Genomic DNA, 27,414 nt, shown 5'->3' with positions numbered 1-27,414 from the left:
TCGCGCGCGGCTGCCCACTGTGGACTCATTTTTCAGCCCGGCCTCGTGCGCAGTAGCCGTCCTCCATGGCTCGTGTGACCAGGGCTATTTGTAGTGTATAGCCTGGTAGATCCGGAATGGTTGCTAGTTCTCACTCTGCAGAGTGAACTGATAACCAATAGCCGACATTTTTTTAAATAAAAAAGACTTCATTGCTTTTGCTGGAGACAACAATACTCCTCACATGGAGACATGTATTATATATGAATTTGATTTGGTGGGAAGTTTAGCCAAAATTTGCCTAATAGTGAATTTTCAAGTAGGTATAGCTGCAATGTCCTGCCTCTAGACCCACGCACCAAAAGTCTCCACTGGGTCCACTGTCAGCTGAGCGCGGCACAGTCACAGTACCGGTCAGCCACGGTCACGAGAGGAACCGGCCGGCGTGGTCGGAGGATTAGACAGCCTCGCGACCGGTTCGGGCCAGGCCGTGAAGGGAACGGCACGGGCTGGGGGGGGGGGGGGACTGTCGGACATGTGTGGGGCTGCGGAATAGTTGGCCTTATGAGAGACAGATACAGTGGCGTGGCTGTTCTTGCACGGACACCGGGCGTTTCGATGATAAATGTAGCGCCAGTTTTTCGGTGTCGCGTGCTACCTTATCTGCGGTGTTGTGTTCCTGGGTGCCGGCCCCTGCCGGCTTTTTGCTCCGCTCCTCGCCCCTGTCGTGTCGGGGGAACGGGTGTGGACCGCCCCGCCCCGTGTGACCTTGTCCCTGATCGGGAGGGGCGGCCGGCGGACATACCCGCCCGTCCGCCTGCACAGCCCGCCGCTCGGTGCCGAAATTCAAACTGCGCCCGGCCGCGCCGCGCGTATTTTGAATTCACCATAGGGCTCAGCCACTCCTAGCGGAAAATTCTGGGGAATTCTCCCCCTGGCGACAAATGTGGGGAAATGAGCATAAATGTGTAAGTCCCTAGAAACTAATTCGTCCCAAGAAGTCCCCCACTACATTAGTGATGCAAGTTTGACTGGGGTATATTAGAGATGCAAATTACATGAAAAGATGTTATATTTTATGTTAAGATTGAGAAACCGTGCTTATAGTGGAAGGTATGTTAATGATGCAAACATATTAGCGAACTGGGAGTGGTCACTGGTCACCTGCTAATTTTGCGTCATTCCGCTAACGCTAGTTGAGCCAGTTATTGCTTGAAGCGTCATAACTTCGGTATAACTATACATCATTATTTGTTGGCTATTAACTGAGATCTGATTTCTTTATCTTTTAAAGAAGACTTAATATAAGAGAGATGGTAGCATCGTCTTGGTGTCATATCTGATCAAAGCGGCCATCCTCCAATGTCCCAACTTACCCCGCGGCGGGGGGTCAGTTGGGCCAGGGCCTAAGGCAAGTTGGTACACTAGGAAAAACAGTTTATCTAAACACATTTTTATTCATGTTTCACATGAACAATCATCGCTAATCCATGCGGGCATTAACGACAAAACACAAACGTTTGCAGTACTCCTGCGGCAAACAAAAAGGCACACACAACGACACTAGAAGAGAATATTTTCACAGCAAGAAAATCACTTTTGGTACCTGAAACACATTTGTAGCGATTATTAACAGCACTTACCTCAGCACGCGCCGACACCACGTTGACAAACAGACGGCGTTACTGTGCATGTACAAAATAAGTTTGAACGCCAACTGTCGAGAAGTATTGGAAATATCCCTTCCGTCCCAACTTACCCCCCCCCCCCCCCTGGCACCAACTTACCCCGGTCTCCCCCACTTCACCTCTACCACTCAGCGCCCCAGGGGGCGGTTCTGGTCAACACAGGTGGCCAGGCTGTGGGGCGCCGCCGACCGCCTGGCGGAGGCTGCCACGTAGCCGTGCTCCCCGGTGCGCGCGGAGCGGCACGGCCGTCCAGCGGGCCAGCGAGCGCGACCCCGCACGTTGGTGCTGGTGCGACGGGCAGTGCTGGTCGGCTGGACCGGAATCTGGGTGGCGTTCCGCCGGCAGCCCTGCGCACCTCCAAACTGGTGCAGAGCGGACTGGCGGCCAGCAGTGGGCAGCTGGCCCCACCTCTGCTGGAAGGCAGCGGCAGCCCTCTCCCAGGTGTCGTCCTGGACGACTGCCTCGCACATGAAGGCTGCCCACTCCTGGATGAACGCCACGGTTTGGCGCGTCCGGTCATCTGAGCGTCGCTGCTCAGCTCCACTGACAGCCGCCGCCGCAGCGGCGGGGTCCTCGAAGTCCATTGCGTCGTCGTCGTACTCCTCGGGACTCGGCGACGGCTGGGGCTGCGCGACTCCCGGGGCGCTGGCGGGCGTGGGGCCAGGAGGTGACGAGGTGGACGGCTCGGCGACCAGAGGGTCGAACCAGTTGCCTGGCAGCTGCTGGCTGGTCCCCATGGCGATGTCCATCAAGGCCCTCCGCGTCTCCTTTGTCGCCGTCGCCTCCGGCACAGCGCCAGTCTGCTGCCGCACGGCTCGGAGGTGTTTGCAGCCGCCAGTCCGCCGGTTCATCCTGCAGGTGCAGGCGCCGACGTTCAGGTCCACCAGGTAGGTGATGCCGACCGACGTCAGCGACTTCACCTGATAGGTGAACTCCGTCACCTGTGGGAGGGGCAACACATAAAATCCTGTAAAATTCGTATGTACAGTCTGTCTTAAAAGTACCGCGCAAAGTGACGGTGGATCCATCAAGCCTTACTGAAGAAAGGCCTGCTTTACTTTGAAAGTCACCGAACCAATTGACCTGGGGAATGGACGAGAATATCAATTGTTTTGATGACTCAAATTGAGCAGGCCCTTCCTCGGTCAGGCTTGATGGATCCACCGTTGCTTTTTCGCGGACTTTTAAGACAGACTGTACAACATAAACTGACGGACGGTTACTTGTACGAAAATCCGAACCTGTTCATTCGCCCCAGTACTGTCAGCTTGGCCTTTTAAAACAGACCCCCAAAGGGAAAAAAGAAGAAACAAGAAAAGATTAGCGAACATATTAGCGAACTGGGAGCCGAGCCGGCGCACCCCTTAGGGGTGCGCCGATTGCATTGGTCACTTTGCACAGCCATGTGGCAGTACTAGTGGGACCAGCATTGGAAAACGAGCTGTCTTATGTGACCTTAATCAGTTCTCGTGTCATGCAAAATACCTGCGTCACAGTGCCCGTTTCTTGGCTGGTGCCGCCGCGGACCGGCGCAGTGCCGCCCGCTGCCGGCCGTTGGTCACGTCGCACGCCCTCCTGGCGTAGTGCTTGCTGAGCTGGACCGTGACGGAATCAAACAGCTGCAGCAGGTTGAACGCCCGAGTCCTGGAAAAACAGCGCGTGTCAAGCGAATATTTCAACAATTTCTTTGCAGCTATAATTAACGGTAGACTGCCATCGTATGGACACAATAAGGCTTTCAGAAGAGCAACCAAAAGCACAACTAACAATTTCACAACCTACCCGAAATGCGAAAGTTTGTTTTTCTTCCACATGTAGGGTTAACAGAAATGTAAAACCGTGATATTCACAAGTTAATCCGTGTTAATCCATGAAAGTCACAAGTCGTCTTTGACGAAGGGATGTATGGTCCAATTCCGTTTCGGGGGCTTCAGGCTCTGAACTTTGGCAGACACTGGGGAGAATTGCACAGTCCTAGGGATTTTGATGGTGTTTTCGAGAACATTTTACCGGCTCACTCTCAGCCCTCCGACCTATATTGAAAGGAAAAACTACTCCCCTGCTTTGGCTTTTTTCCAATTATTTGTCTTTATTAATTGGAATTTGTCTGTAACTGCAACTTTGACATTTCTTCAACATTTGCCACTTTTGGGCAACCTTACAACTTGAAATATTTTAAAATAGTAATGAATCTATCGCAATACCTCCGGTCACCGAAACAGTTTTACAATCAACTTTAGTTAAAAGACAGGTTTGTCTATGAACGCCAGGTTAACTGTTTTATTTATTGAACCGCAATTAGGTGAACCATATGAATAAAGACTGACCTGTAGAGGACAGAGTCTTTGAGGACTCTGAAGGCGGACTCCACGATGTTGTTCGTGTTGTGTCCCCGGGTGGGGACATCCGTGCGGAGACACAGCGCCCACTCTTGACGGCGGGCAGCGAAACCCTGCAGGTACTGGTCCAGCAGTGGGTAGCGCTCGCCCCACTCGGTAGCCACCAGCTCCATCGTCGTCGCTATCTCCGCCTCATTGTTGGCGTACACGAGCTGTTTGGCTAGTGCCATGATAGCCTGCCTGTGCTGGAAGAAAATGCACAATTTAACTTGTATCCGAGTGTGGGAGGCGGGAGGGGTGCAGGGTGAAGGGTGAAGGTAAATGTAAATATACGGGGTGTTTGAGATGAAATTAATCAAACTCATTTACGTTCTTTTACAGCTTTTAGACCAGTATCACTGCATGTCTATTCCTGACTGCCAGCCTATGCCTGTCTATGCCTGACTGCCTGCCTATGCCTGCCTCTGCCTAGCTGTCTGCCTGCCTCTCTCTCTCTCTCTCTCTCTCTCTCTCTCTCTCTCTCTCTCTCTCTCTCTCTCTCTCTCTCTCTCTCTCTCTCTCTCTCCCTCCCTCTCTCTATGTCTCTATCTCTTTCTCTGCCTCCCTCTCTCCCTCTCTCTCTCTCTCTCTCTCTCGCTCTCTCTCTGTGTTTCTCAAAAAGGGGTAATTAGACAAAAATGAACGGAAATTCATTCCCAGTAGAAACTACTCACTTGCTTGTCGATGCCATGTTTGCCGTTGTGAAGCCATCGCCAGACGGCCTGCAGGACGTGAAACGTGCACAGCAGGAGCCGCGCCTCAGGCCACACCGCCGACAGCGCGTTCCGCTCGGCCTGACAGTCGTCCGTCATGAAGCACAGAGGGCCGCGCCTTCCACGCCCGCCAAAGGCGCCTGTCAAAGAAGCATTCTCGGTCAAACACGATATTGGATTTTATACACCAATGCACAACTGACTGGACAATTCAGAGTTTAGCCGCCAGATATGGGAATTCATGGCAAATGTAGGTATATCGTACCGTCTGGTAAAATCCCGACGAGCAGCCGGAAGGCTTTGTCCACCACGGCCTCGGTCTCCGAGGTGGAGACGATGACACCGAGAGGCAGACCACCGGCCGGGCTCCAGCACATCAGCAGGAAGACGCGCTGGCCGTGCCGGTCCATCCCTCCTGAGGCGTCGACGAAGACCACCTCTCCCGCGTCGGGGAGCGTGTGGACGCGCTCCATCAGCGGCGTCACCGCCGCGATCACCGTCTCGCCGTCCTCGACTGAGACCGCCGTGCGGACGTCCTTCATGTGGCGGATGAGGTCCATGGTCTCCTCCTGGGTCGAGGCTGGGTAACGCTCCCGACAGTGCTTGTAGTACAGGCTGAAAACACATTGCATTGTCAATTGACTTCCAGCTGCAAGTGGTGGTCAGTTTCATTTTGTGATAAAATACCGATTGCATAACAGTGTACTTATGGTTAAGCTTCAGCTGTCCCACTTGTTCCTGATTCGTCCTAATCAAAATATAGCTTACCCCTCAGCGCATTGAATTACACAAATCCAAGGTGAAAATAATGTTAACCTGCGCTGGGCCGGAAGGGGGGCGTCTAGACGCCATTCCCCTTCAGGTTTTTCACGAATAGCAGGAAAACGGAAATGACCCTGACACATAGGCGTACGTAATATGATTATCGATAGCTTTTACTAAACCAGAATGCATTTATCGCAGCGTAAAATGTTGCGAGTTTTTAGCACAACACAATTCATAGATAACAGTAGAACTGGATGTGACACGAAAACAGGCAGATTGCAATAGGGGACCCAAAAATTGTCAATGGCCAGATCAGTCTCGGATCGAAACCATATATCCCAGACATGCGGCCTTCTTTTCTGAGTAGCCCTATCATCTCTGCTCCGTGTAACGATCAATTGCATCTCATATATGAGAATCATGTGTAACTTTATAGGGAAAGTCTAATTATTTCAGATACTGTCCCTACAGACTTGCTAACTTGTGGCAGTGTGGCTTTGCATCAAGCTGTTAAAAACTTACTAGTAGACGGCCATCCTATCTGGGACAATGGCTCGGTCTGCGGCCACCGACGGGTAGGCGCTCCCATGCTCCTCCTGAAGCTGTAGTTTCAGGGTCTCCAGCGCCGTGGAGGGCGAGTGGTGGTGCTGGAACAGCTCCATCAGCCGGGCCTTCGTCAGCTCAGAGACGCGTCGATGTCTCAGAGCGGCAGCGTTGTCCACGGCGTGGTTGTGGGGCTTCTTGTTACATGTCACCCGTAGCTCGTAAGCCGCGCATGGGTCTGTAGACCTATTCCTGGAAAGGGAGGATTCGTCAACAAATATAAAAAACACGAGACGATGGTGTTATTCAGAAGAAATTCCGCTCCTTCCACGCACTTTTATAAGGTACCAGCAGAGGCGGATCCAGCTCAGAGGTTTGGGGGGGGGGCAAACCATAAAAATTTATCGATTCTTTCCATGCATCGTCCATAGGCGTAATGTTGAAATCATGCCGTTTGGGGGGGGGGGGGGGGGGCAAATGCCCATTTTGCCCCCCCCCCCTGGATCCGCCACTGGGTACCAGCAAGAAACCTTTTGAGGCAAGGAACGAGCGAGGTGAAATGTTTCGGATTATCACCGTTTTTAGTTTTCTGAGCCAAGATTGGCACAACTAAGAAAGATAGCGACTTGAAATCTTTTCGGCAGCGAACTCCTTCATCAAATATGTAGTTTTTTTTTCAATTGCGGTTGATCGTTTGATCAACTAAGGCGTTTGTAAAAAGCAGGGCTGCGGAGTCGGAGTCGGAGTCGGTCGGAGTCAACAGTTTTGGTCGGAGTCGGAGTCGATCTTTTTTCTTGGCCAGAGTCGATAAGATTTTACCGACTCCGGCCATGTAGTCCGAAAATCGCCTTCCATCAAGTGAAATTGTTGTCTGGTGAAAGCAAAATGGCAATTATCCCGATGATCCAAAGTGGTCAGACAACAAAATCGACCTACGATTTTGATCAGCCTTTTCTTTTCTCCCGAAGTTCACGTCTCTGCACTGGTTCGGTGAACCAAAGGGCCAAATAAATGCTTTCCAGAACTAATAGGTCGGAGTCGGAGTCAGAGTCGATTTTGTGAGGCCGGAGTCGGAGTCGGAGTTGGCTAAAGTTGGGTCGACTCCGCAGCCCTGGTAAAAGGTGCCAATGACAAAAGACGGTGAGAAACTTGCCGTTTTGGAATGTTGGCGACAGTCACTTTCAGGCGCAGGGGGCACCCGGTGTCCTTGGCGGATTGGTTTTTCCTCGGACGACTCGGCTTTTCTGGGACGTCGTGGTGACAACGAAGCCTGGCCTGAAAAAAATTGACAACCTTAACAAAAGTGATGAAATCAATTGCCACTCATTAGTCCGTCATTTAAATGAGGATGAAAGTTTCTCGATTTAAAAACGTTACCTTTTTAACTGACCCTGAACATGGTGTTTCATTAACCCGCACCTTCCTGCGATATAAAAGAGTAAAAGTTACTGGGTGCAGTGGCGCACCCAGGGAGGAGTCAGGGGGACAAAGGGGTCAGCTGACCCTCCCGAAATCTAGCGGGCCCGCTGGTAGGTGCCCGTCCAGTCCTCCGAGACACCCGGTATGACGGCTGGATGACTGGTCCTCAGTACCTACGCGGCATCAAGCTGGGGATTCATGCAGCGAGCCCAGGCCGCCGGGCCCTCTGTCAGTAGACCCCGACAGGCTTTCATACGGCGGGTCTTTGCTGAACCCTCAGGAGGCTCTGCACCAGCAGAATTTTCCATTGGCGGGCCCAGGTCGATTGCTCGGGCAAAAGTACCCCCCTGCCGAGCTTTACACGGCGAGCCCAAACTGGTATTTCATAAACTAAAGCTCTCACCCAGTACACCACCCTTTGGCCATTCGACATGGAGTCGTACGTCGTCAGGGTGATGTTGGCGGCCTCTTGGTACAGCTGAATCCACTGCAGGGCCGATTCCTTTGACGCCGGACATCGGTAGGCCACAGTGGTGCCCTCCATCAACTCCTGAAACGAAATAATGCAAGGTCTCACTGGGGTATTCTTGTCTGGGACCAATGCACGATCGTATTACCGTAATAGTCAGCTATAATGCAGATGACAAATACTTAGTGACAAGACGCGTTATATTCAAATACAGATCACCGCACACACCACTCATACCAATAATATTGTCATTCACAATTGATACAACTTTGTTACCGAAGCCTGTGGGGAAAGTTGATAGTTCCATTTTAAAAATGCAAGTTTTCATTTATGAAATGATTGCAACATGGCTCAAACCAATTACATATAATATGTGTTACTGCAAATTGAAATTGCCATCATCAGCAATTGCTATTGCTATAAGCAAATTGCTATATTTGATGCTCACCGGTTCCAGGTCTGGAATCATATCAAGCTTCTCGCACAAGATGTACTTGGCATCAGCCTTCCAGATTACTTGGAAGTGATCCTGTTGGAAGAAGGAATGTTCCATAAAGTTGGTGGCGGACTTGTACCTATTCAATATTTAATATCAATATAGTAACAAGGGTTACACGACTCATAATCTTCACTTACAGCATTTTTTAAAAATTATGTAAAGATTATAATTCTGCTGGTGATACCTATAGCCATGTGGGTAAATGTCAAGTTTAAGTCCTAAGCAGATTTCATGGATAATTTTTTCATATTCTTACATTATTTGGCCGGTACACATGGAGGTCCCCGCTTCAAAATTAGTTGATTTTGAATTTAGTGTTTCTGACCATTATTTGACATCCTGAATCCAAAAATGATACTTATATGTCTCGTAACTAAAAGAAAAACATAATCAAACCTGAACTAACCTTACCTTTTCACCTATAACCTACCAATCTACTACCTACAAACCTACAATGCAACCTAAAACTTACAACCTAACGTAACCTAAAACATAATTTTTTTGCTGTTATAGATTTGTATCAACAGCGTCACAGTTATAGTTAGGACCTAAACTTGACATATACCTGTATTTCTTGCGCCCTAACCCACAACAACAGCAACAACAACTGTATTTCTTGCAAAGAACATGCACCTAAAATGGAAATACTTATTAATCACCAACCTTTTCCAGCATCTTGAAGCATATATAGGCCTCCGCAATAAACGAGCAAACATGAGACACGAAAAAGGCGCTTTGGATTAAAAGGCGCGCCAGTGGCATCGGAAGAGCTGCCAGATCGGCTGAAATCTCTAGCGCGATTTCGCTTTTTTCCAAGGTGCCTAGAATTCCTCTAGGAATGGCTGAGCCCTATGGTGAATTCAAAATACGCCCGCGCCGCGGGCCAGACAGGTGTATGACGTCACAGGACCGGTGATGACGTCACCGGCGGGCAGATGCTCCGGTGAACAACCTACCGGGCGGGCCGGTGCGCCGCGTGGCTGGAGATCGGGCGGGCCGGGCGCGGGGCAGCCGCCCACCGGCAAACACACGGGCAAACAGAGCGGCCGGCCGGGGCAGAACAATGGGAGGGGCCGGGCGCCGCCGCGGCCTCCCATCCGTTCCACCGCCATGCCGCGGACAGGGCAGCCGCTGCAGTGCGACTGGGTGGGAGCAGAGAGGCGCTCGATGGGCGTCGGTGGACGCGACAGCGTCACAGGCGCGACAGAGAAGATCGATCTGTCTGAGAGCCGCAGCCCGACGGCTTCGATGTCATGTCCCATAGCGTCATGAATTTTAACGTAGGGGAGAGTGGGGTAAGATGCCCAGGGTGGGAAAGACGCCCCACCCCCTCTAGCGGCGAAACAAAGAATCGAACCTGGAAATTTATGTTCTTACCGTAAAGCGGAAGCCTGCCTTGTTAACTGCACAAAAATTTGCGAAGCTCAGTTGGGCAACGGCTGGCTGGTGATTGCATGTTTTTTATTTGCTGCTTTCAAAAAATATTTTGGTGTCAAGACATTGTAAATATCAAAGAAGGTAGATAACTTTTGCGTCCCTTGCTATAGTCGTGATACATTAACATGCGTGTACTGTGTCCCAAACAGTTTGCAGGGCTGGTAAAAATGGTTTTGGTGGCTCTGACCAAATTTTCGGCCATGAAAAGTGGCTCCTAACACTCGTAACAGAAGAGGCTTGAAAGTGCGGTGAACAACGTCCTTTTTCAGGAACACCTTAAACATCATCAGTAACTATTTTAGTTTTACTTATAGCTCACTGATGTATCCTGATTTTGGGACACCGGCTGGTGTCAAACACAGCAAAAGAATGTAGGTATATAATTTCTTCTACTTTTGTTTAAGCTGGTTGGTGACAGAAATGTAAGGCACAAATGCATGTAAGGCAATGAATGTTGTTGACAAAAAAAATATAATACTGACTCACCAACAGAGGAAATTTCATCATCTCAATCTCGCCCACTAGCATAGATCTTCCGCAGGCTGGTCATTGTCTGCGTCATCTGAGATACACATGATTGATGATGTCCTAAGCTGAGAACTGAAACACAAAGGCATTATAAGTGAAAGTTTAATATTAGTTTTAGTTACAAAATGCCTGAAATATAGGGTCTGTTCCCGTCGCTCCTCCCAAAAAATCTCGGATGAGGTTGGATGAGCTTGGAGGAGAGCCGTTTCAGAGGAGCCACGGGAACATTTTCGCGAGGAAATCAGCTGTTTGCGGGCTGTAACGGTCGGCGATTTATGGCGCGCAAACATAAATCAGGAGATAATTATCGCTTTCTTATAAAATAACCTTAGATTTATATCAAGCCTTACTATTTAAAGATATCCAATCGTCATCAATCTCTAAAATCATTTCCACTTCCCTCAAATCTCATTTATAAACAATTCACTTTTGTATTACGTGCGCCAAATATGTCTACGCAAGAGCCTCCTCCAAAAAATCAACTTTCGTTTGGGATGAGGGAGGAGGCAAATAGTGGTGGTGAGATGTGAAATCAAGATGAGCTTGGAGGAGCTTGGAGGAGCGACGGGAACGATTTTTTGAAACGAGAGGAGGTTAGAGGAGCTTGGAGGAGGTTAGAGGAGCGACGGGAACAAACCCATAAATCAGGATTCCTTATATAAGCATATTTTGAGTATGACGTACCAAAAAGAAAAACATGCAGTGGAGGAACATATCTTGATATTCAAAATTTAATTTAATTTAGTAACAAATATGCTAAACATACTGGGTTGGTTGGCAAATAAATGAGTATCTTTAGCCACTTGAGTATCCGTATGCATCTTCAAAATAAAAACAAGCGCCATATTTATGTCTAGCTCCACAGCTTGATCAGCTTAAAATATTGAGGTAGGTGGTCTATGATATTGCTATGAGATGTACTATACAGAAGAGGAGCAACTTCAAATCCAACCGAACAACAACCAACATACCATGAAATGTACAGTTTGCCCGCGCCGCAACCCTGCACGAGACTTGACCGATTGATAAAAAATGAAAAGACCACTTGAATATCATTATTTGTGTTCTAAACTAGTCGGTAATACAGTGAACCGCCAATGGTAGAAGGCTCTGTGGCTCCCCGTTCCCTCAACACTAGGTCCTCATCAACTGATAAAAGTTACGGAGCCCTATTCTCCGTAGTGTTAAAGCTGGAAATCGACTGATGGCTCTTCCACTGATGAATGCTGACGCTGTTCGCGGTAAGCATTTACAGCTATTCTGAATAGGCTACCAGCTTTGTACTTTGTAGACAAACATTGCGCATAAGACCTCATTGGGAAATTGAATGCTGTTACTAATTTAATATTCGTGCTCAGGCATCTTGTATTTTGAGGTTTGTCGTAGAAATAAAATGAAAATATGAAACAAAACTTAGCAGTTATCCTGCACATGCATACTTGCGTTGAAACGCTTATTTATGGCTCCCTAAATCGCTTGTACAGCTGTTGTTCTGGCTCCGATATTATCAGCGAATCGGCGCTTTTTACCAGCCCTGACAGTTTGTTTCAGGGTGTAGTTTTATGGCTAACAAATTGTACTGATTTAATGTTACTTCGGTACCTTGGGGTAAGATGCCCCCTGTCCTGATGGGGAAAGACGCCCCCCTAAATTCGTAGGCTGTCCTTCAAGCATCCCGTCAAATCATTTATTACATACTTGTGATTAGAGACAAAAGCCGATCTGGGACTATTGAGAGTCCAGTACGGTCGGGTGCTCCCCATGCCGGTCTCTCGGCCCACACAGCGACTTTTTGGGCGGCATCTGACTCTGAGAGCCCTCACGACGGCCTCTGTGGGCCCCATTATTGGCTCCAGGGCCCCTCACGACATCCTTTGAGGGCTCCCACGTTGGCTCCACGGGCCGCGCTGGCATCTGAGGTCCCCACGATGGGCTCGAGGGCCCTCAAGCATCGTGAAGACCTATAAGGGCCCCACAGTGGTCTCCGAACGCCACCACGGAGGCTTGTTTGGCCGCGCTGGACTATGATGGCACTACGATGACCTCTGAAGCCCTTTACGACTACTTTTGAGGGCCCTTACGATGACGTTTGGTGTCTACTGCAGGCTCGAAGGGACTGCCGATTCGTTCAGGCGATTCACGTGCCCATTTATGTCACTTATAGTGCAGGGGGCATCTTACCCAACGCCAGGGGGCGTCTTTCCCACCCTGTGGGGTAAGATGCCCCCTTTCACTTCTTCAGGAAAATGCTTAATAGCAAAACAAGTTATCATATTTCAGGCACGAAAGTGTGATATTTTTGGAGAAAAATGATGTCGGCTTTCGTTGAAACTCCAAGTTTTTGCTTTCCGATCGTCATTTTCGAATAAAATATGACATAGTAAAACCCTGGGCATCTTTCCCCACTCTCCCCTACTCTTCTTAACCCTCGCCGGCCGAGGGGGGGGGGGGGCGGGTGCCGCCCCCCCATAGGGTTTTTTTCGCGATAGCTCCGAACACGCTGGCGATAGAGAGCTGAAACTTGGCATACCTGACCTTTGATCCAAGCCGGATCTTTTGACACCAACGGCATTTTTGGGTCAGGTCAGGTCACTGACCTATGACGTCATAAGTGAACCTCTGCACGGTCTTCAGATGTCGCAACTTCGCAACGCCCTCACTGCCAGAGGAGATGTCACAGGGAAATGAAACTTGCAGGATCTAGTATCCATTATGAGTCCCACAATTTGTATATCTCGGATTTTTCCTAAAGGTCATATGAGGTCAGGTCATTTTCGTGACCTCACCATTATAAGTCAATGGGGAAAAATTCAAACTGCTATTCTGGCGCCGGGAACGATCTCCAACTATCTCAAGCACACAGAATCGTGATTTGATGCACTCCTTGCAAGGTTAGATGCGTCACTTTTGCAATGTTGACCTTGCGTGACGTCATTTATGACGTCATCAAGGTCATATTAGTTTTTCGTCAATAACTCTTGATCAAATCTTGATCTTGATTGAGCTAGCGAGTCGGGAAAGCCACCAATGGACTCAGGAAGACCTGCCGAATCGAATGATATGCGACATGACCTCTTTCGACCAACTTCGTGACCTGGGGGTGCTGACCTGACCTTGACCTGAGGTCAACACCCCAAGTTGACCTGACCCGGACAAAAAGTATATCATTCGACGCGCCGGAGCGAGACGAACACGATGCTGCCAAAATCGGCGCTCTGCGGCCGTTTTTTGCGAAGTTATTCACCAAAAACTGAACCGTACCTTGGGGCACTTGACCTGACCTCAGAGGTCACCGGTTGACCTAGGACCTTAAAATCGGGTACCAATCCCTGCGTCTCGTAACGGCGCACACGCTCGTTTTTTCCACGACGCGCTAGCTCCACCAGGGGCGAAACGGCGAGGGGGGGGTCGTACCCGCCCCCCCCCCCTCGGCCGGCGCGTATGTAGAAAACCAATAGGTCCGGCGAGGGTTAACGCCGAGTTGGTTGCGTTCCATGTGATAAAGAGTCAAGAGACAAATGAAACTTGTGAACAGAATTATCGTTTAATATGTTATGCATTTTATCATGTTCTTGGATGACATTCACTTGGTTGATCAGTGTTACGCTAGGTTCAAATATTATCGGAATCTAATTAGACTCGCCACCTCCTGATCGGTTCATCGCTCTAGCGACAATGGAACTGAGGTTTCCCTAATCGGCAAATTCCTTTCGGGAAATTAAATACCCATCTGCCGATGGCACGCCGGTGAAGTGTCGCCCGGCGCGGTCTGTCGCTCCCACGGCGCGGTGCCATGGGTGGAAGACGCGTGGGACCGCCGGTCTCTGCCGGTCCGGCCGCTGGGACCGCCGGTCTCCGCTGGTCCGGGCCCGGTGGAACCAGGTGCGCAGGACGCCGGTGCGCCTCGCTCGTGGGAAGCGGACACCGCCGACTTCCGGTCGAGACGCGTTTGTTCTGGACCGACGCCGACCGCCGCTGACCGGCCAGCTCACTTCCGGCGGCGCTTGTCAGTTGGTCACTCACGAGCCGCTGCAAGTTGATGGCCTTATGGCAAGTTCAGGTATATGGTGAATGAGGTCGAAAGGCATTTATCAAAGTTTACTTTGTAGGTCCTACGGAATGGCTCTCGAGCGGAATAGGACGGTGCTGTGGAGTAAGGTAAAAACACCCGAAGGGCGGAGATGCTTGAACCAAATGTCGTTCCCATTTGGCGCCTTATATTTTCGGTTTGGTAAGGCGAAGAAGCTAGACTTTCGATTAATGTTTCACGTCTATGTATATCATGCTTCGGTTTTGTTTTGCCGTCATTTTCTGGGTTATGTTTATGCTTCATCGATTTAAATTATTTCATTGGTCATCGATGCTACCGCCAATAAGTGTCGTCCCTTCGCCAAGCGTCACCAACTGCCCGTCGCCATCCGGGCGTCCCGAATGGCGCGTCAAATTTCCGGACCGGCGCGCCACAATTGACGCCGTGGCGCCGCGAACGTCGCTCCAACACCGGACTGCTTTCGATCGAGTCGACCACTCTGTCTGCTGCCCTAATCGCACCAAACTGCCTGGGAACAAACGCTATTACGGGCGCCAGGCTCCCAGCGCGCCGGACGGGCCAGCTGGGGCACCGGGCGTTGTCAGCGCGGCGCCCCGCCGACGCCCAATGGACGCCCCATAGATGGACGGTCCGCAGACGCTCAGAGACTTGGCGTCGACGTCCTGCCGGCACCCCCATGGACGCGCCCTAGGTGATGTCCCGCTGTGTCTGTCAGCACTGGTGTCGTCACCAGTACTGGGGCCCCAGTGCAGCGTGTAGCCAGAGTCGATGCCCTGAGGCCATCGCTGGTCGCTGCCGGGTCTGCGCGAGACATCGAGTGCCTACGGGGGCCACTGAGGGTCTCTCCGCTCACTGCGTCGGCGTTTGGCGCTGACATGCGAGCCGCTTCGCACGGCTCAGTACAGCCGCGAGCAGGGCGTCCCCCAGCGCCGCGACGCGCCGGCCTCCGACCGGAGCGACTCGATCAATACGAGCCGGGCGCTGCGGGGCTCGGTGAACTCGGCACCGCTCGCGGTGTGGGCGTTGCTGGAAGCCGCCTCCTGGACCGGCGAGGCCTGTGATGGCTGGCGGGAATTTCCTAAACGCTGTCCTCAGCAGCAGCGTGGAAGTCACTGAGCGTGGAAGCGACGAGCTGCGAATGAACAGACGAACGACGGGCTCCCGCTGATGTCAGGAATGTTGTCGTCGGCTCGTTGCTGCTGACGGCTGCAGCAACGAGGGGGTGGCTTGGGTAAGGGATGGGGTTTATGGCGTTGTTTTGTCGTAGGGCGGTGGGTCGTGCCTCTATGAGCATTGATTGACCACTCCCTCGGCCCGTGAGTCGTCCCGCGTGCCGTGGTTGGTTGGCTGACTGACTCTGACGGGAGGCGACTCCCCAGGGGATCGGTGATGACTCCTATGCCTGTGACTCAGCATTTTAGTCTGGCTTTGTGATAGTCGCCTAGTGCCAAGCGTCGACGTCCTGCCGGCACCCCCATGGACGCGCCCTAGGTGATGTCCCGCTGTGTCTACTAGTCATCCGTCGACACACCTGTTGCAAAGCTAGTTCGGCTTTTGTGAGCCTACCAGTGTTGAAGAAGTTGGATGCCAGTTGTTGAACTTCTGCGTTCGCCTTGTGTCACGTTAGCTGCGCCATGGTGATCCGTGGGTTCTCAAAGTTTCGGACGCTGCTTCCCCGGCTGTCACCCAAGTGTCAAGAACTTTCGAATGACGTGAGCTGCGCATCGTCACCCCGTCCCACAAACGCTTCAGACTTTCAGACCCTAGCAGCAAACAACATTTGGCGACAGCTCAGGATGCTGGTTACGAATCGTTGTGAAGCCATCGTCACTCGCATGGCTGATATTGCTGTTAATGTCCAAAAATGTGCAACTAAAATCAATATTTGTAACGTTTTGCCTCAAGCATTCAGAATAAATGCGTTTTGCAACACGAAATAACTACCGCTCTCGTCTCTCCGCTATCGAGTGACATGCTCAGTAATATTTCCTGACTAAAGTGAATGATTCATTTGAGGTGTGCCAGCCTTAATCGGCTGAGACATCACCTCCACCGCTCATCTGACCATACCGTGCTGTGCTTGTTCCAGGGGTGATCGGCCAGGATGACATCTTCAGCGTAGTACCGAAGGCGTCGAACATCGTGCCGGCTGGCGAGCAGGTGGTACTGGAGTGTGTCACCAGAGAACCTGGAACGTGCGCATGGAAACTGGACGTGCCCGAGCTGGAGGGCACCGGATTCCTCACTCAGACAGCGGTAGGTGGACACTACTCTATAAGAATACGTAACCGAGCGGTGGGCTGCTTTATTCAACAGGAGTTATGTGTGGTCGCTTCTTTGTTTAGCTACGGCTGTGTTTATAGACCATGCGTCTGTGTTTGTTTTGTCATAGAGGCAGGAGTATCTTGATGTAATGTTTTCTCATGTTCCTAAGAACATATCAGCGATCAGTCCTTTGGAAACGCCTTCAAAGGTGATGCTTCACACAACACGATGCAACATCAACATCTGAATCCGCACGACTCTTCCCCTTAGCTAACAATAACATCTCTATTCCGTGTATTTCAGGCTAATTTCCTGACCGCCAGCGGTCTGCGAGCGCGCGACGCGACCAGTCAAACCGACTGCACCATTATTATCGAGAGCGTAGAGAGGCGTCACAGTGGCCACTACACGTGCTCCCCGTTCATGAATGGAGGCCAGAAGGACGCCCCGTCGGCTGAGGTCATCGTGGCAGGTGAGCAAGGAGAGATGGAATGGTGAGAGGAGAGATGGGGCGGTGAGATGAGTGATGCGGCGAGTGAGAGAAGAGATGCAAGGGCAAGAGAGGAGATGACATGGGGTGTTTTGAAGTGCATGGCAACTGTCCTCACTGAAGGTCGTACACGCAGGAACTGTGGATGACCGATTCCGTCCGTTTTAAGTTCATTTCCATTGCTGTTTATCGTTCCTACAGCACCTTTGTCTGAAAAGACCAAGTGCATATTATTCAAAAGTAGACGTCTTCTGCATGACGTAACTGACAACCAAGCTGTTGTACCGCCCTGTTGTCGTATCGCTGCCCTCTCAGCAGCCCTCTGACCACTCCTCGTCCGCCGCTCCACAGTGAAACCGGCCTCTGTCGCGTTCATCGGCGAACAGGCCGAGACCACCGAGCTGACTGTCAGCTCCGTGGACACCGTCTCCGTCTCGTGCGAGGCCCGCGACTCGCGCCCCAGCGCCGAGCTGCACTGGTTCCTCGAGGGCAGTGAGCTGACTGACGGCGTGGTCTCCGAGGAGACCGAGGACCCAGAGACCCGCCTGGTGACCACCCGCTCCACCCTGACGCACCTGTTCGAGAGGCAGGATGAGGGCGCCACGCTCATCTGCCGGGCCAGCCACCCGGCCTACGAGGAGGAGGACAACAGGGAGGCCTCCCTCGGTGTGGTTGTCGAGTGTGAGTTGGCAGAGGAGTGATTGGGACGGTGGAAGATTGTTATCTGCGAGCTATCACTGGCTTATATGATTGAGATTAAGTGCGCCCATCCGATGTGCATGCACATCTGATAGCCTCGTATGTTGCTACATTCATTTTTCTTTGTTGCAAAATAACTTGCAAATGTACGGCAACATAACGCGTCAAGCTTGTCATAGCGAAATATTTGGCCTTCATTTCGAATGTACCGTTCCATGCCCCCACTGACGTCATCTCGCCTCCTCTCCTCCCCCTCAGTCGCGCCCGTTCGTGCCGAGGGCTCCGACCTGGGCACTCTGTACGGCTTCACCGACGGCGAGGACAAGGACCTGACCATCAACTTCACCGCGAACCCGAGGCCCTCGACGATCCAGTGGTCGGTCGGGAACGACGCCTACCTCACCGCCGGAGAGCAGACGTTCGACGGACGCATCATCGCCGGCCCCCTGGAGGAGGTGCGTGCAAGTGGCTGGACGAGGGTAGGGTTAGGGACAAGGAGAGAACGAAGGACTTACTGAAATACTTTAAAGTTCGGGGCTAAGGTTACTTGCTGAGTAAGGCGTACGGTCAAACGGATGCTGGGTTACGTTTCGACTGCGTGATTTTATTTGTCGTTTTAGTGGAATAAATCAAATGTGACATTGATGTGCGTCACTTTCGAGTTTCGAGTTATCTTTGCAGTGCACAGAAAGCTGGGTTATGTGATGATGGACCTGGCAGAGTGCTCCATACCTATATGCCTCTCGTGAGCGGCCATACGCTGACTATGACCTGACCTACTTTCTGCACTCCCAGGTGGACCCCGCGATGCACGAATACTCTCTGCGCCTGACCTTCAGCCCCGTGGCGGCCGAGGACCACAACACCACCTTCACGCTCCGTCTGGAGAACAACCTCGGCGAGCAGGAGCTGCGGGTTCGCGTCGCGGCCGACGCACCGCCTCCGCCGGCCATCAACGAGCCGCAGCCGGCCTCGGAAGGTAACGAGGAGTCCGCGGCCGCCGTGGAGGGAGACGCCGACTCTGAGGACTCCGTGGACAATGGCAAGGATGAGTGTCGGGACGAGAGGGCGCCGTGCGACTGCTCAGATATGCTGCCTGCCTGGCTGCTTGACTGCCTGGCGTGGGAAAGGGAACGGCACTTTTGATGCCACTGCTGAGAGCTGAGCTAAGCTGAGGATAGGGGCTGACTCAGCATGCGAACGAGACGGGAAAGAGATGCTAGGAAGGGGCGGCTCTGGGCTGCACGCAGCCGTGCATGGCCCACGAGCCTATGCGGCCGGTCGTTGTGTCCGGGGTGTGCCGTGTGCACGGAGCCAAGGGAGGTCCCCGCTGGCGTCACAAGGACAGACAGTCTCTGATCACGCTGCTTACGGCAGCTTGATCTGCTCGATTAGTAGGCTGCGTGATTCCCAGACGCTTATGTCGACCCGTCTCAAGGTAGGTATGCTTCTCTGGCACCTGGCTTGACTGGATCGCGCAACTGCAATCGGTTGGTATGGCTTTTTGACTAGACCAGTGCTTCGCGAGAGGAGATGTATAGCGCACCGTCAAAGCTTTGTGGCAGGCTACGTGCGGCAACGGTTCACTTCTGACGTGTCTTTGGACGTGTGGATTACGGAGCACGGAAAACAAACTGCATTCACAACTGCATGATAACTTGTAAAGTTAATTTGATATTACTGGAAACATTGAGGCAACATGGGTATGTAATTGTAGTTGGAAGGTTTTGCGTTTATTGGACAAATCGGTCGATATGATGCTCGTTGCCAGCTAATATGTAAGCCTGACAAAGGCCCAGGTTTGACGCCTTGACGCCCATTTCTCGTCTAGCAGCACGGCTGACTCACTGTTCCCTGTTTCAGCTGGCGTGAGTGGCGGTGCTATCGGTGGAATTATCGTCGCCGTGATCGTGCTTCTGGCTGTGATCGCGCTCGTGGCCTTCGCCCGCAGCCGCGGAAAGTGGTGCTTCGCAGGTGAGTGGTCCTAGTAGCGACATCTGTGGGCTGTGGCCTGTGGCGCAGCCGCAGTTAGGAACGTGGCCGTCAGTGGTCCCTGGTATAGGCGTAATGTAAGAATAGAGATAACACATTACAACTTCAACTTTGTTGATATCTTATGCAATCGCTCAGTAAAATAGCAAACACCTGAGGCACATTATGTAGCTCAGTAATCGTTAGGTGCCGAGGTGAGATTGGGAGGGTAATACTAATGACACGGGAAAATGATATGCCAAGACACCTTCTCTCAAATGTCTAGTATCGTAGTTAAGTTGATGTTTATTTCGTTAAGACAAATGTTGTGAATTGTCGACTGGAACCTGCTTCGATAAACAATGTCGTTATCTATTTAGCTCTTTGATATCGCAATAATCTTACAAAAGCCAATGACAGTCTTCTTAAAAAATTAGGAAGTAACTTGAGCAACCGGCAACCGCAGACTTCATATAGATATTCTTATATTTTGGTTGTTATGACTGTCATAGTACACATGAACGTCTTCAGATATGTAATAAGAATTAGCACTGGTCTCGCAAGCGGGATGTAAAGGAGCACCCAGAAGCCCATCCCTCGGCATCTATGCTTAAAGCCGCGAGAGTGTGTGATTGCTATAGAATCGCAGCGCCGACAGTGAGCCTAGCCACAGATTGTGCAGCCAAATAGCGAGTAACAGTGCGTCGACCGGAAGGAGTCGGCGTGCCACACGGCAAGTGGCATGAAGCGCCCTGAGCTTTGTGTGGTGTGTTCGCTTATCCGCTGTTGCTGCTTCTCTGTGCAGAGGCACCACAGGGGTACTTACGTAGCTTTGTCGTGCCTCTGCACCGCATACCTACCTACTGCTTAGCCATCGCTGAAATTGATGAACGAAATTTGGATGGGTAATTTCGCAAGCCTGTTGCCTCGTTTTGCTACCAACGATGTCCTCTTGCTGGTGGGATATGAAACTGTGTGCCCTTGCACGGGAAACCGTCCCAACGCCTCTGACATAACGTTTCGTTTCACGCTGTCTTCATAGACTAAAAGTAAGCCAATTCGAATCACTGGTACGGTTATATGATACTTTCACGCAGGCGGCGGATGATGTGTGTAAATGTAACAGTGCTTAGTGTAGGTACTGCACCTCACATCTGTGGTATTTTTTTTTTTGTCACTATTTGTGCATGGATGCAGCATGCTAGTGCGCGATAAGACTTTCGAAGGAACTTGCGATGCATCATGGGTGCAGAAGTAGGACACTCCGATAATCAATAACTCGATCAATTTTAACACTGGAGTAGTTGGATAAGTGCCCAATGGATGCCACCCTAAAGAAACATTATAAACCAATTGCTTAGTGCATGCTTGTTTTTGAACATGTTATTGTCGGCAAGTGTGTCACTAACACAACGTTGCGTCTAATCCTTCCTTTTCATGCATTATATGAACATTCTTTTTAATTGTTTCAACCTTGTATTGTGTATGTTTCGTTATCAGCTATCATCATTTCTTTTTTTACATTCCATAGAATTCCACGTCTTTTTCAAACAACTGATCCGCTTTCTGTTCCATTTTTGTTGATTTCCCATCTACCTCCTGTTGCGTTCATGTCTTATTTCCTGTACTTTTCTTCATCCCATAAAAGCTGATTGGTGGCGTATTTGCATGGATGTTTGTCTGAGTGTATTTGCCATCACTAAACTAGATGGCGTGAGACATGCAAGTCGTCTCTCTCTCTCTCTCTCTCTCTCTCTCTCTCTCTCTCTCTCTCTCTCTCTCTCTCTCTCTCTCTCTCTCTCTCTCTCTCTCTCTCTCTCTTCTCTCTTCTTTCTTCATGGCCTTCATTACCACATGCTTTTCTTGTCCATTCCAGCCCTCCTGTTTTCCTCGGCTTTTCGCCCTTTCAGGCCCTACGCCGAATCCTCTCTTTCTCATACTTCCCCTTTTCCATACACTCATCCTTCTCCACATACCTCATGTATTCCACGTCTTCTTCCATTACTCTTTCTCTTCCTCTCTTATTTTCGCCTGTTCTCTCTCTGTAGGTCAGACACAGCGCGGTAAGCGGTGCGGTTGCGGCTCCCTCCCTCTGTATTTCTTTCCCTCTCCCCTAGTTCTCCTCTGATTCTCTCCCCATCTCTATTTCAATAGCAATAACGAGTTTCAACTTGTTCAAGCTAACAACCTCAATTTAGCTTACTAACAACTCGAAGTTCTGTTTTGAACTTCCGTATCTGTCCTTTTCTCTAAGACATTCCCTGCCCGGACCGTCCCTGTCTCTGCGGCGGGCGGCCCGTCTCTGTCCCGGTGACGGGGAGGGGGTCGCTCGCCGCGCCTGCAGCCGCCTCCGCTCACCGCGCTGTGTCTGTCCGGCAGCCGAGAGCGGTGGGGACACGCGCAAGGAGTGGCGCGCCCACATGGACCCCGAGGCGGCCGACAAGGAGGGCCACGACAACCCCGTGCACGAGCAGAAGCCCGACCCGGACACCGCAGCCGAGCACAACGGCACCAACGGCACCAACGGCGCCAACGGCACCGCCGCCAACGGCAAGAGCCCGGCCAAGGTGCCCACCGATACTCCCGTCTGAGTGCGCCACGTAGGCGACTTCGCCACGCCGGGCTGGGTCTCCCCTGAGGCTGCCCAGGGTCGGCCGAAACTGTCCCGAAGTCTGGCGTCTCGCTTGTGACGTAGGCCGGCTCTCTCGGGAGCTGTTCGGGCGTCGAACGTTAGCCTTTCATCGATCGGAGACGGCAGAGCGGGAAAGTCCCGCCCTGCAAGACGGGCGGGTTCGCTCCGGATGCCCGGCGGAGTCCGTTTGTCGTCGTTCCACTGCTCTGGACGCCTGTGATATTCTGCTTCACGAACGCACAAACTTTGTGGACCCGAGAGCCGCACGGGCTGGCCCGTGGCTCATGTGCACGTGCGGACAGGTGGACACGTAACAGGTGGAAAGTGGTGTGGACAACGACGGAGACACGCTTTACGAAGTGTTCAGTGGTCTGGAACTCTGAGCCGGTCGTCTCCCGGCATCGTCCGGATTTTAGCTTTGAACTCTAGCTGCGTTTGTGAAGCGTGTGAGTGAGTATTGTGAGCGAGTTGTCACATCAAGGTGCAGATTGGCGAGCGGATGTTTGCGCGGATGTTTGCGTGTTTGTGTGTCTGTGAGGCTAAGATGATGTAGTGTTTGTTTTCGCGTAAGGGAGTGTCTCTCAGCTGTAACCTCGCGACTTCAACTGTACGATCCGCTATCAGACGGACTTTTAAATGTATTTTAGCCGACGTTTTATGGTATGCTATGTCGTCTGACCGTGGCATGAGAATGTTCCCGCCGGTCAAACTGATCCCATTATCACTGCTGCCCTCTCCCCGCGCCACAGTCGCCACCAGTGCGACACAGTAGCCGCCGGTGCGCCACAGTCGCCGCGTACATTTCTCGGCCACTGGTCAGGCACGTCGTGTGTCAGCTGACGTGTCGCCACGTTCCGTGTCAGCTGACGTCATGCGGCCTTTCGGCGCACGGGGGCGGGCGTGGGCGGTGGAGCTGTGAACAGGTCACAGGTCCGGCTCAGGGGGGAGGGCAGCAGGGGGCAGGGTGGCACTGACAGCGGTCCGGCGGCCAGTGCCGTCGAGGCCTCCGTGCTATTGGCAGAGGGCTTCAAATGGCAGGGAATCGAGGAACAAATAAACATTTGTGACTGTGAATGCCAGGTGCTTTGCGCTTCTGGGGTTACAATGGGTTTATGCCTGTGATTTTCTCTTTACTTACGAGTACCTAATTGTAAAACGTTATAAATTATTTAATAAAACATAGCATTATAATCGAGCATTATAAAAAATATCTTTCGCCAGCCTTAAACACACCAACGAACACCTCCCTTGATTCGTAAAAAAAAACTGTTTCTCCCAATGGAAACTACCGTATAGAAAACGGACACTTTATTTTTACAACGAGACTTTCGCGTTTCGCTCAACTCGGAAGCTGATTTCTGTAATATTTATCAAAATCAGTCTGCAAGAATTCATACACACATCACCTCTTGCGATATCACCAGCTCATGAAAATAAGGATATCCATTCTCCACTACGAAATGAGTTCCTCCAAATCGAGTGCCTTTACGCTACCACGTTTTAGACGCCATGATCTTATTCAATAACTTTAGGACCAACCAGCAAATATCTGACGAATGCCTCCTTTTTCAGCCAAGTCGTCGGATGCGGGAGCTGAAGCGTGAGTAAAAATTTCTCGGTAACATGTGAAAGTTTAAACACAGTATGGCATTCGGCTTCTCAATGTGGGCTGCCATGATGGAACAGTCAGTCAGCTAGTGAGGCTGTGCTCGGGACGCGCATCGTCCAAAGACGTTTGACGTGGTGGTTGGACGATGGGGGGATATAACCGATGTGATGACTGGCACTATTCTGCGAAACATTTAAACCTGGCTCACTGGTTTTAATGTGGTATGAAGCTTATACGTCTAATGGTAAAACGGTTTGCCAGTGACTGTACCAAAGATGGTTTTGCGTTCAAACCGAAAAACGTCAAAATGTGTGACGTGATTTCAGTGGAGACGAAGGCCACTGAAATGTTGTTGAGTTTGAGGCATTTGGTCCGACAACTCATGACTTGTGTTATGTTCGTCGTCTTCTTTGTTTGTAATTTACTAACGACATTCATGTGTGGGTATTCTCACTTTAATTTCATCAATGTTCATATAAAGAGATAACAGTTGTTAAAAAGAATTGAACACTCAAAAATGTTTCATCCTGATGGACTCGGTATAGAACGCATGCGCTCCGAACGCGGCGCTTGCATCGCCCTTTTTATTTTTCCTTTTATTATGCCGTGCTTTCTGCTCAAAATGTTATGGTTTAATACAATGCTTTTGACTCCACATGCTTGAGTACCTCGTTTGATTTTTTTCGAGTTTGCTTTGCTACAATGCTTTTCACAAGCCGTGCGACGTGTAGGACGTAATGAAGGTGCCCCTGTTATGCTTATTTCTGCTTATCGTTGCTCGATTATAATTTACCATGCAATCTATCTTATATATGTTACAGGTAAGCCTCCCCTCCCCAGCACGTCTGCACCCCCCCCCCCCCCCCACCAGTGTCCCGCGGCTGCTGGTCGCAGCACGTCCCGCGCACGCACCCGCTTACACCGGTGATGGCTGGCACTTGTTCGCAGTAGTGATACCGAGTCTGCTCACGATGAAAAGACCGATAAGCCCGAGGGGAAGGGTTTCAAACTGTCCAATCTTTACTCCAGCCTGGTGACTAAGAAGAAGGAAGGCGACGTCGAGTCGGCTGCCAACAAGGTGGGTGCTCCGGCAGAAGGGCTGCGACACTGGGGCTCGATCCATGAAAAGACTATAGATAAACGTCTAAGCAATAGACCAATTGAATAGATTTGTGTTTCTGGAAAAGAGCTTCGCAAGCAAATATACCGAGATATGTTTCATAATAAAACTCTACGAGTAAACACAAAGGTGTATTTAGAGAGCGAAGTGGTTATAAAAAAAAAATGCGGAAAATGCAATCAAATTGTATCCACTGTGTAGCGTGAGCTGCGACGCGTCTCCAAACGTGTTATTCATTGTGGTGACATACCGTAACGTATACGCTGGTGTTCCATCAGGAAGAGACCAAGGAGCTGACAGCCCCGGACGGCGAGGGCTCGCCCAAGCGCGAGAAGGGCGAGGTCGTCTACGCCGAGCTCGTGCTGAACAAGGACGGCGTCAAGACGGAGGTGCGCCCGAGCCCCGAGAAAACCGAGTACGCCACCATCGTGGGCACGAAAACGCCCGAGGCAAAGGAGTGAGGAGAGACGACTAGATCTTGCGATATGGAAGGCAGGGGAACGGCGAGGTTGTGGTTTTGGATCTGAGAGGCGAGGGGGAGCACTGATATTTGAAGTCACTTCGTGGGGGTACAGGGAGTGGACCGATTGTGCAGAAGTCGCGCTAGCTTGCGGAGGGTTTTGAGGGGTGCCGGGTGGGGTAAGTGGTGAAGTAATTTCAGGGCGAGTGGGTCGAAGTTTCTGAGTGAGCGTGCTTCGTCTCCGATTTTAGCCACCAGGAGGCGTATAAGCTGGGACTGAAAGTCGCACGCAGGTGTGTCCTGACGCTGTGCTTAGCGGGGTTCTACAGCACCAAGGGGATGCCAGTGGGGCTGCGCAGAGACACACCATTGATGTTGTTGCTTCAGGCGCGGGGTAGCAGCTTTCAAGACCTGACGTGTCCGCTTTCGGTGTGAGAGTTTGCGAGATGTCTTACTGTGCCTTCTCTCTCGGATGCTTATTTTGTTTCATCTTGAAATGTTTTTCAGTACAAATGTAGTTTTTGCACTGTTTGTGACTCTTTCTGAACTATTCCTTTAGCTATTTGCCTAGACTTTTCCTTTAGATTGTGGTCTCATTGGTTGGCCGAGATATTTGGATTGCGATATGAGATGCGATAAGGTTTACGGAGTATTCGCTTTGCTAACTATGTGAATGAACTTGAGTTAGCGTTGTAAAGCGATGACATGACATTTCAACTACATGTACTTTTGTAACCAGTTCCAGTCGTGCACTCGCTACAAGCAGATCCAAACTGATGCGCGAATGAACGGTAGCTTTTTTGAACAGTGTCGTCAATTTTTACACGTTCATATCGGCGCGGTGAGCCGTGCTACTACGCGTCCGATGTGTTCCATTTGTGACATTGTGTTGGCTTTGTATTGATTTTGTCGCGGTGAGGCCTGAGCTGCTCCGCGCGGTTCCTTCGCCGCGGCGAACGCTGGCTGGCAGTGGGCTGTGACGCCACCGGCGCAGGGCAGGGCCACTCCGAGCCCTGGTGTACACCACACACTGGCACGCGGGTTGTGTTTGTTCTGTAGACGGTGATTTTGTGTTCGTAGTCTGCACCGCACGCCGCGGACCCTCCCTAAGCTCTGGCCTCCCGTCAGGGCTGGGTTATGTGCACAGGGGTAGGAGCATGGAGCTACGGTCCGCAGGGCACCGCTGCAGTGCAGCGCGCGGTTATATAATTTGACACTTTCAGGCCGGCTGGGCTGCGCTGTCAGGGCGACGACTGCTGCTTTGTAAGTTTTGTAACTCTTAATACATTTCTGATGATTGTGCGCCGCTTGTGTTGGACAGAGAAGATATTTCAGATGGAAAGATTGAACAGAGGTTAGTAGGAACGATAGGAACGGTACTGCATTGACGGTATGAAGTTTAGCCAGGAACTTAAAGGGACTATCCCACCTTCTAAAATGTTGTTAAAACCAGTTAAATTGTGCCCGGCTTTATAGATTGGATGACCAGGAACACGGTTCTGGCATTTATTTTTCATTAACCCTATTAGTGGCAGGCTCCTGGTATACCCCTATTAGTGGCAGGGGGGGGGCTGTTTACGACCCCCCTTGATATCTCGAGATCTAACGGGCCGATTTTCAAAATTCAAACGGCATTCGATTTTGCTCAACGTGATCTACATTTCTAAAAAATAAAAATTAAAAAATGTCAATAGGGGGG

General features: G+C 51.0%; 2 protein-coding genes across 10 annotated transcripts in view; one reads left to right on the top strand and one right to left on the bottom strand.

The window, feature by feature from the left end:
* Positions 1 to 27,018, top strand: part of LOC122364954 (fasciclin-3-like) — a 57,425-nt gene extending 30,407 nt beyond the window's left edge. Inside the window, exons 2-10 of one of the 8 annotated variants that reach the window (XM_043335771.1) lie at positions 16,559 to 16,725; positions 17,038 to 17,206; positions 17,576 to 17,905; positions 18,182 to 18,378; positions 18,719 to 18,965; positions 19,787 to 19,897; positions 24,099 to 24,126; positions 25,165 to 25,213; positions 25,534 to 27,018. In XM_043335771.1, the coding sequence (XP_043191706.1) occupies positions 16,559 to 16,725; positions 17,038 to 17,206; positions 17,576 to 17,905; positions 18,182 to 18,378; positions 18,719 to 18,965; positions 19,787 to 19,897; positions 24,099 to 24,126; positions 25,165 to 25,213; positions 25,534 to 25,716 (1,481 nt within the window). In that variant the 3' untranslated portion in view covers positions 25,717 to 27,018. Of the gene's footprint in view, positions 1 to 16,558; positions 16,726 to 17,037; positions 17,207 to 17,575; positions 17,906 to 18,181; positions 18,379 to 18,718; positions 18,966 to 19,786; positions 19,898 to 22,273; positions 23,601 to 24,098; positions 24,127 to 25,083; positions 25,214 to 25,533 lie in introns of those variants that run through there. The other 7 variants (XM_043335768.1, XM_043335767.1, XM_043335773.1 and 4 more) reach the window with 7 other exon arrangements.
* LOC122364953 lies at positions 1,421 to 10,491 on the bottom strand. 2 transcript variants are annotated; one of them, XM_043335765.1, is made up of 10 exons: positions 9,117 to 9,258; positions 8,403 to 8,483; positions 7,889 to 8,035; positions 7,220 to 7,341; positions 6,046 to 6,318; positions 5,024 to 5,373; positions 4,720 to 4,898; positions 3,995 to 4,251; positions 3,153 to 3,311; positions 1,765 to 2,608 (listed from the first exon to the last, which is right to left on the bottom strand). In XM_043335765.1, exons 1-9 carry the CDS (start codon positions 9,213 to 9,215, stop codon positions 3,158 to 3,160), a joined length of 1,662 nt encoding a protein of 553 aa, XP_043191700.1. In that variant the 5' UTR covers positions 9,216 to 9,258; the 3' UTR covers positions 1,765 to 2,608; positions 3,153 to 3,157. The 2 variants fall into 2 exon arrangements, with proteins under 2 accessions (XP_043191701.1, XP_043191700.1); XM_043335766.1 differs by having other exon boundaries at positions 1,421 to 2,608; positions 8,403 to 10,491.
* Positions 27,019 to 27,414: the final 396 nt, after the last annotated feature.

The sequence above is a fragment of the Amphibalanus amphitrite genome, unplaced genomic scaffold (assembly GCF_019059575.1).
Source record: "Amphibalanus amphitrite isolate SeventyFive unplaced genomic scaffold, NRLGWU_Aamphi_draft 000709F_arrow, whole genome shotgun sequence".
NCBI classification, from domain to species: Eukaryota; Metazoa; Arthropoda; class Thecostraca; order Balanomorpha; family Balanidae; genus Amphibalanus; species Amphibalanus amphitrite.
This window is presented reverse-complemented; position numbering and strand designations above follow the sequence as displayed.

Coding starts and splice junctions, on each gene's coding strand:
- LOC122364953 (XM_043335765.1), bottom strand. CDS start 9,215: ATGCCACTGGCGCGCCTTTTAATCCAAAGCGCCTTTTTCGTGTCTCAT. Junction 6,319..7,219: donor GTCGCCAACATTCCAAAACG/GCAAGTTTCTCA, acceptor CTCCCTTTCCAG/GAATAGGTCTACAGACCCAT. Junction 4,252..4,719: donor AACATGGCATCGACAAGCAA/GTGAGTAGTTTC, acceptor ATTTTCTTCCAG/CACAGGCAGGCTATCATGGC.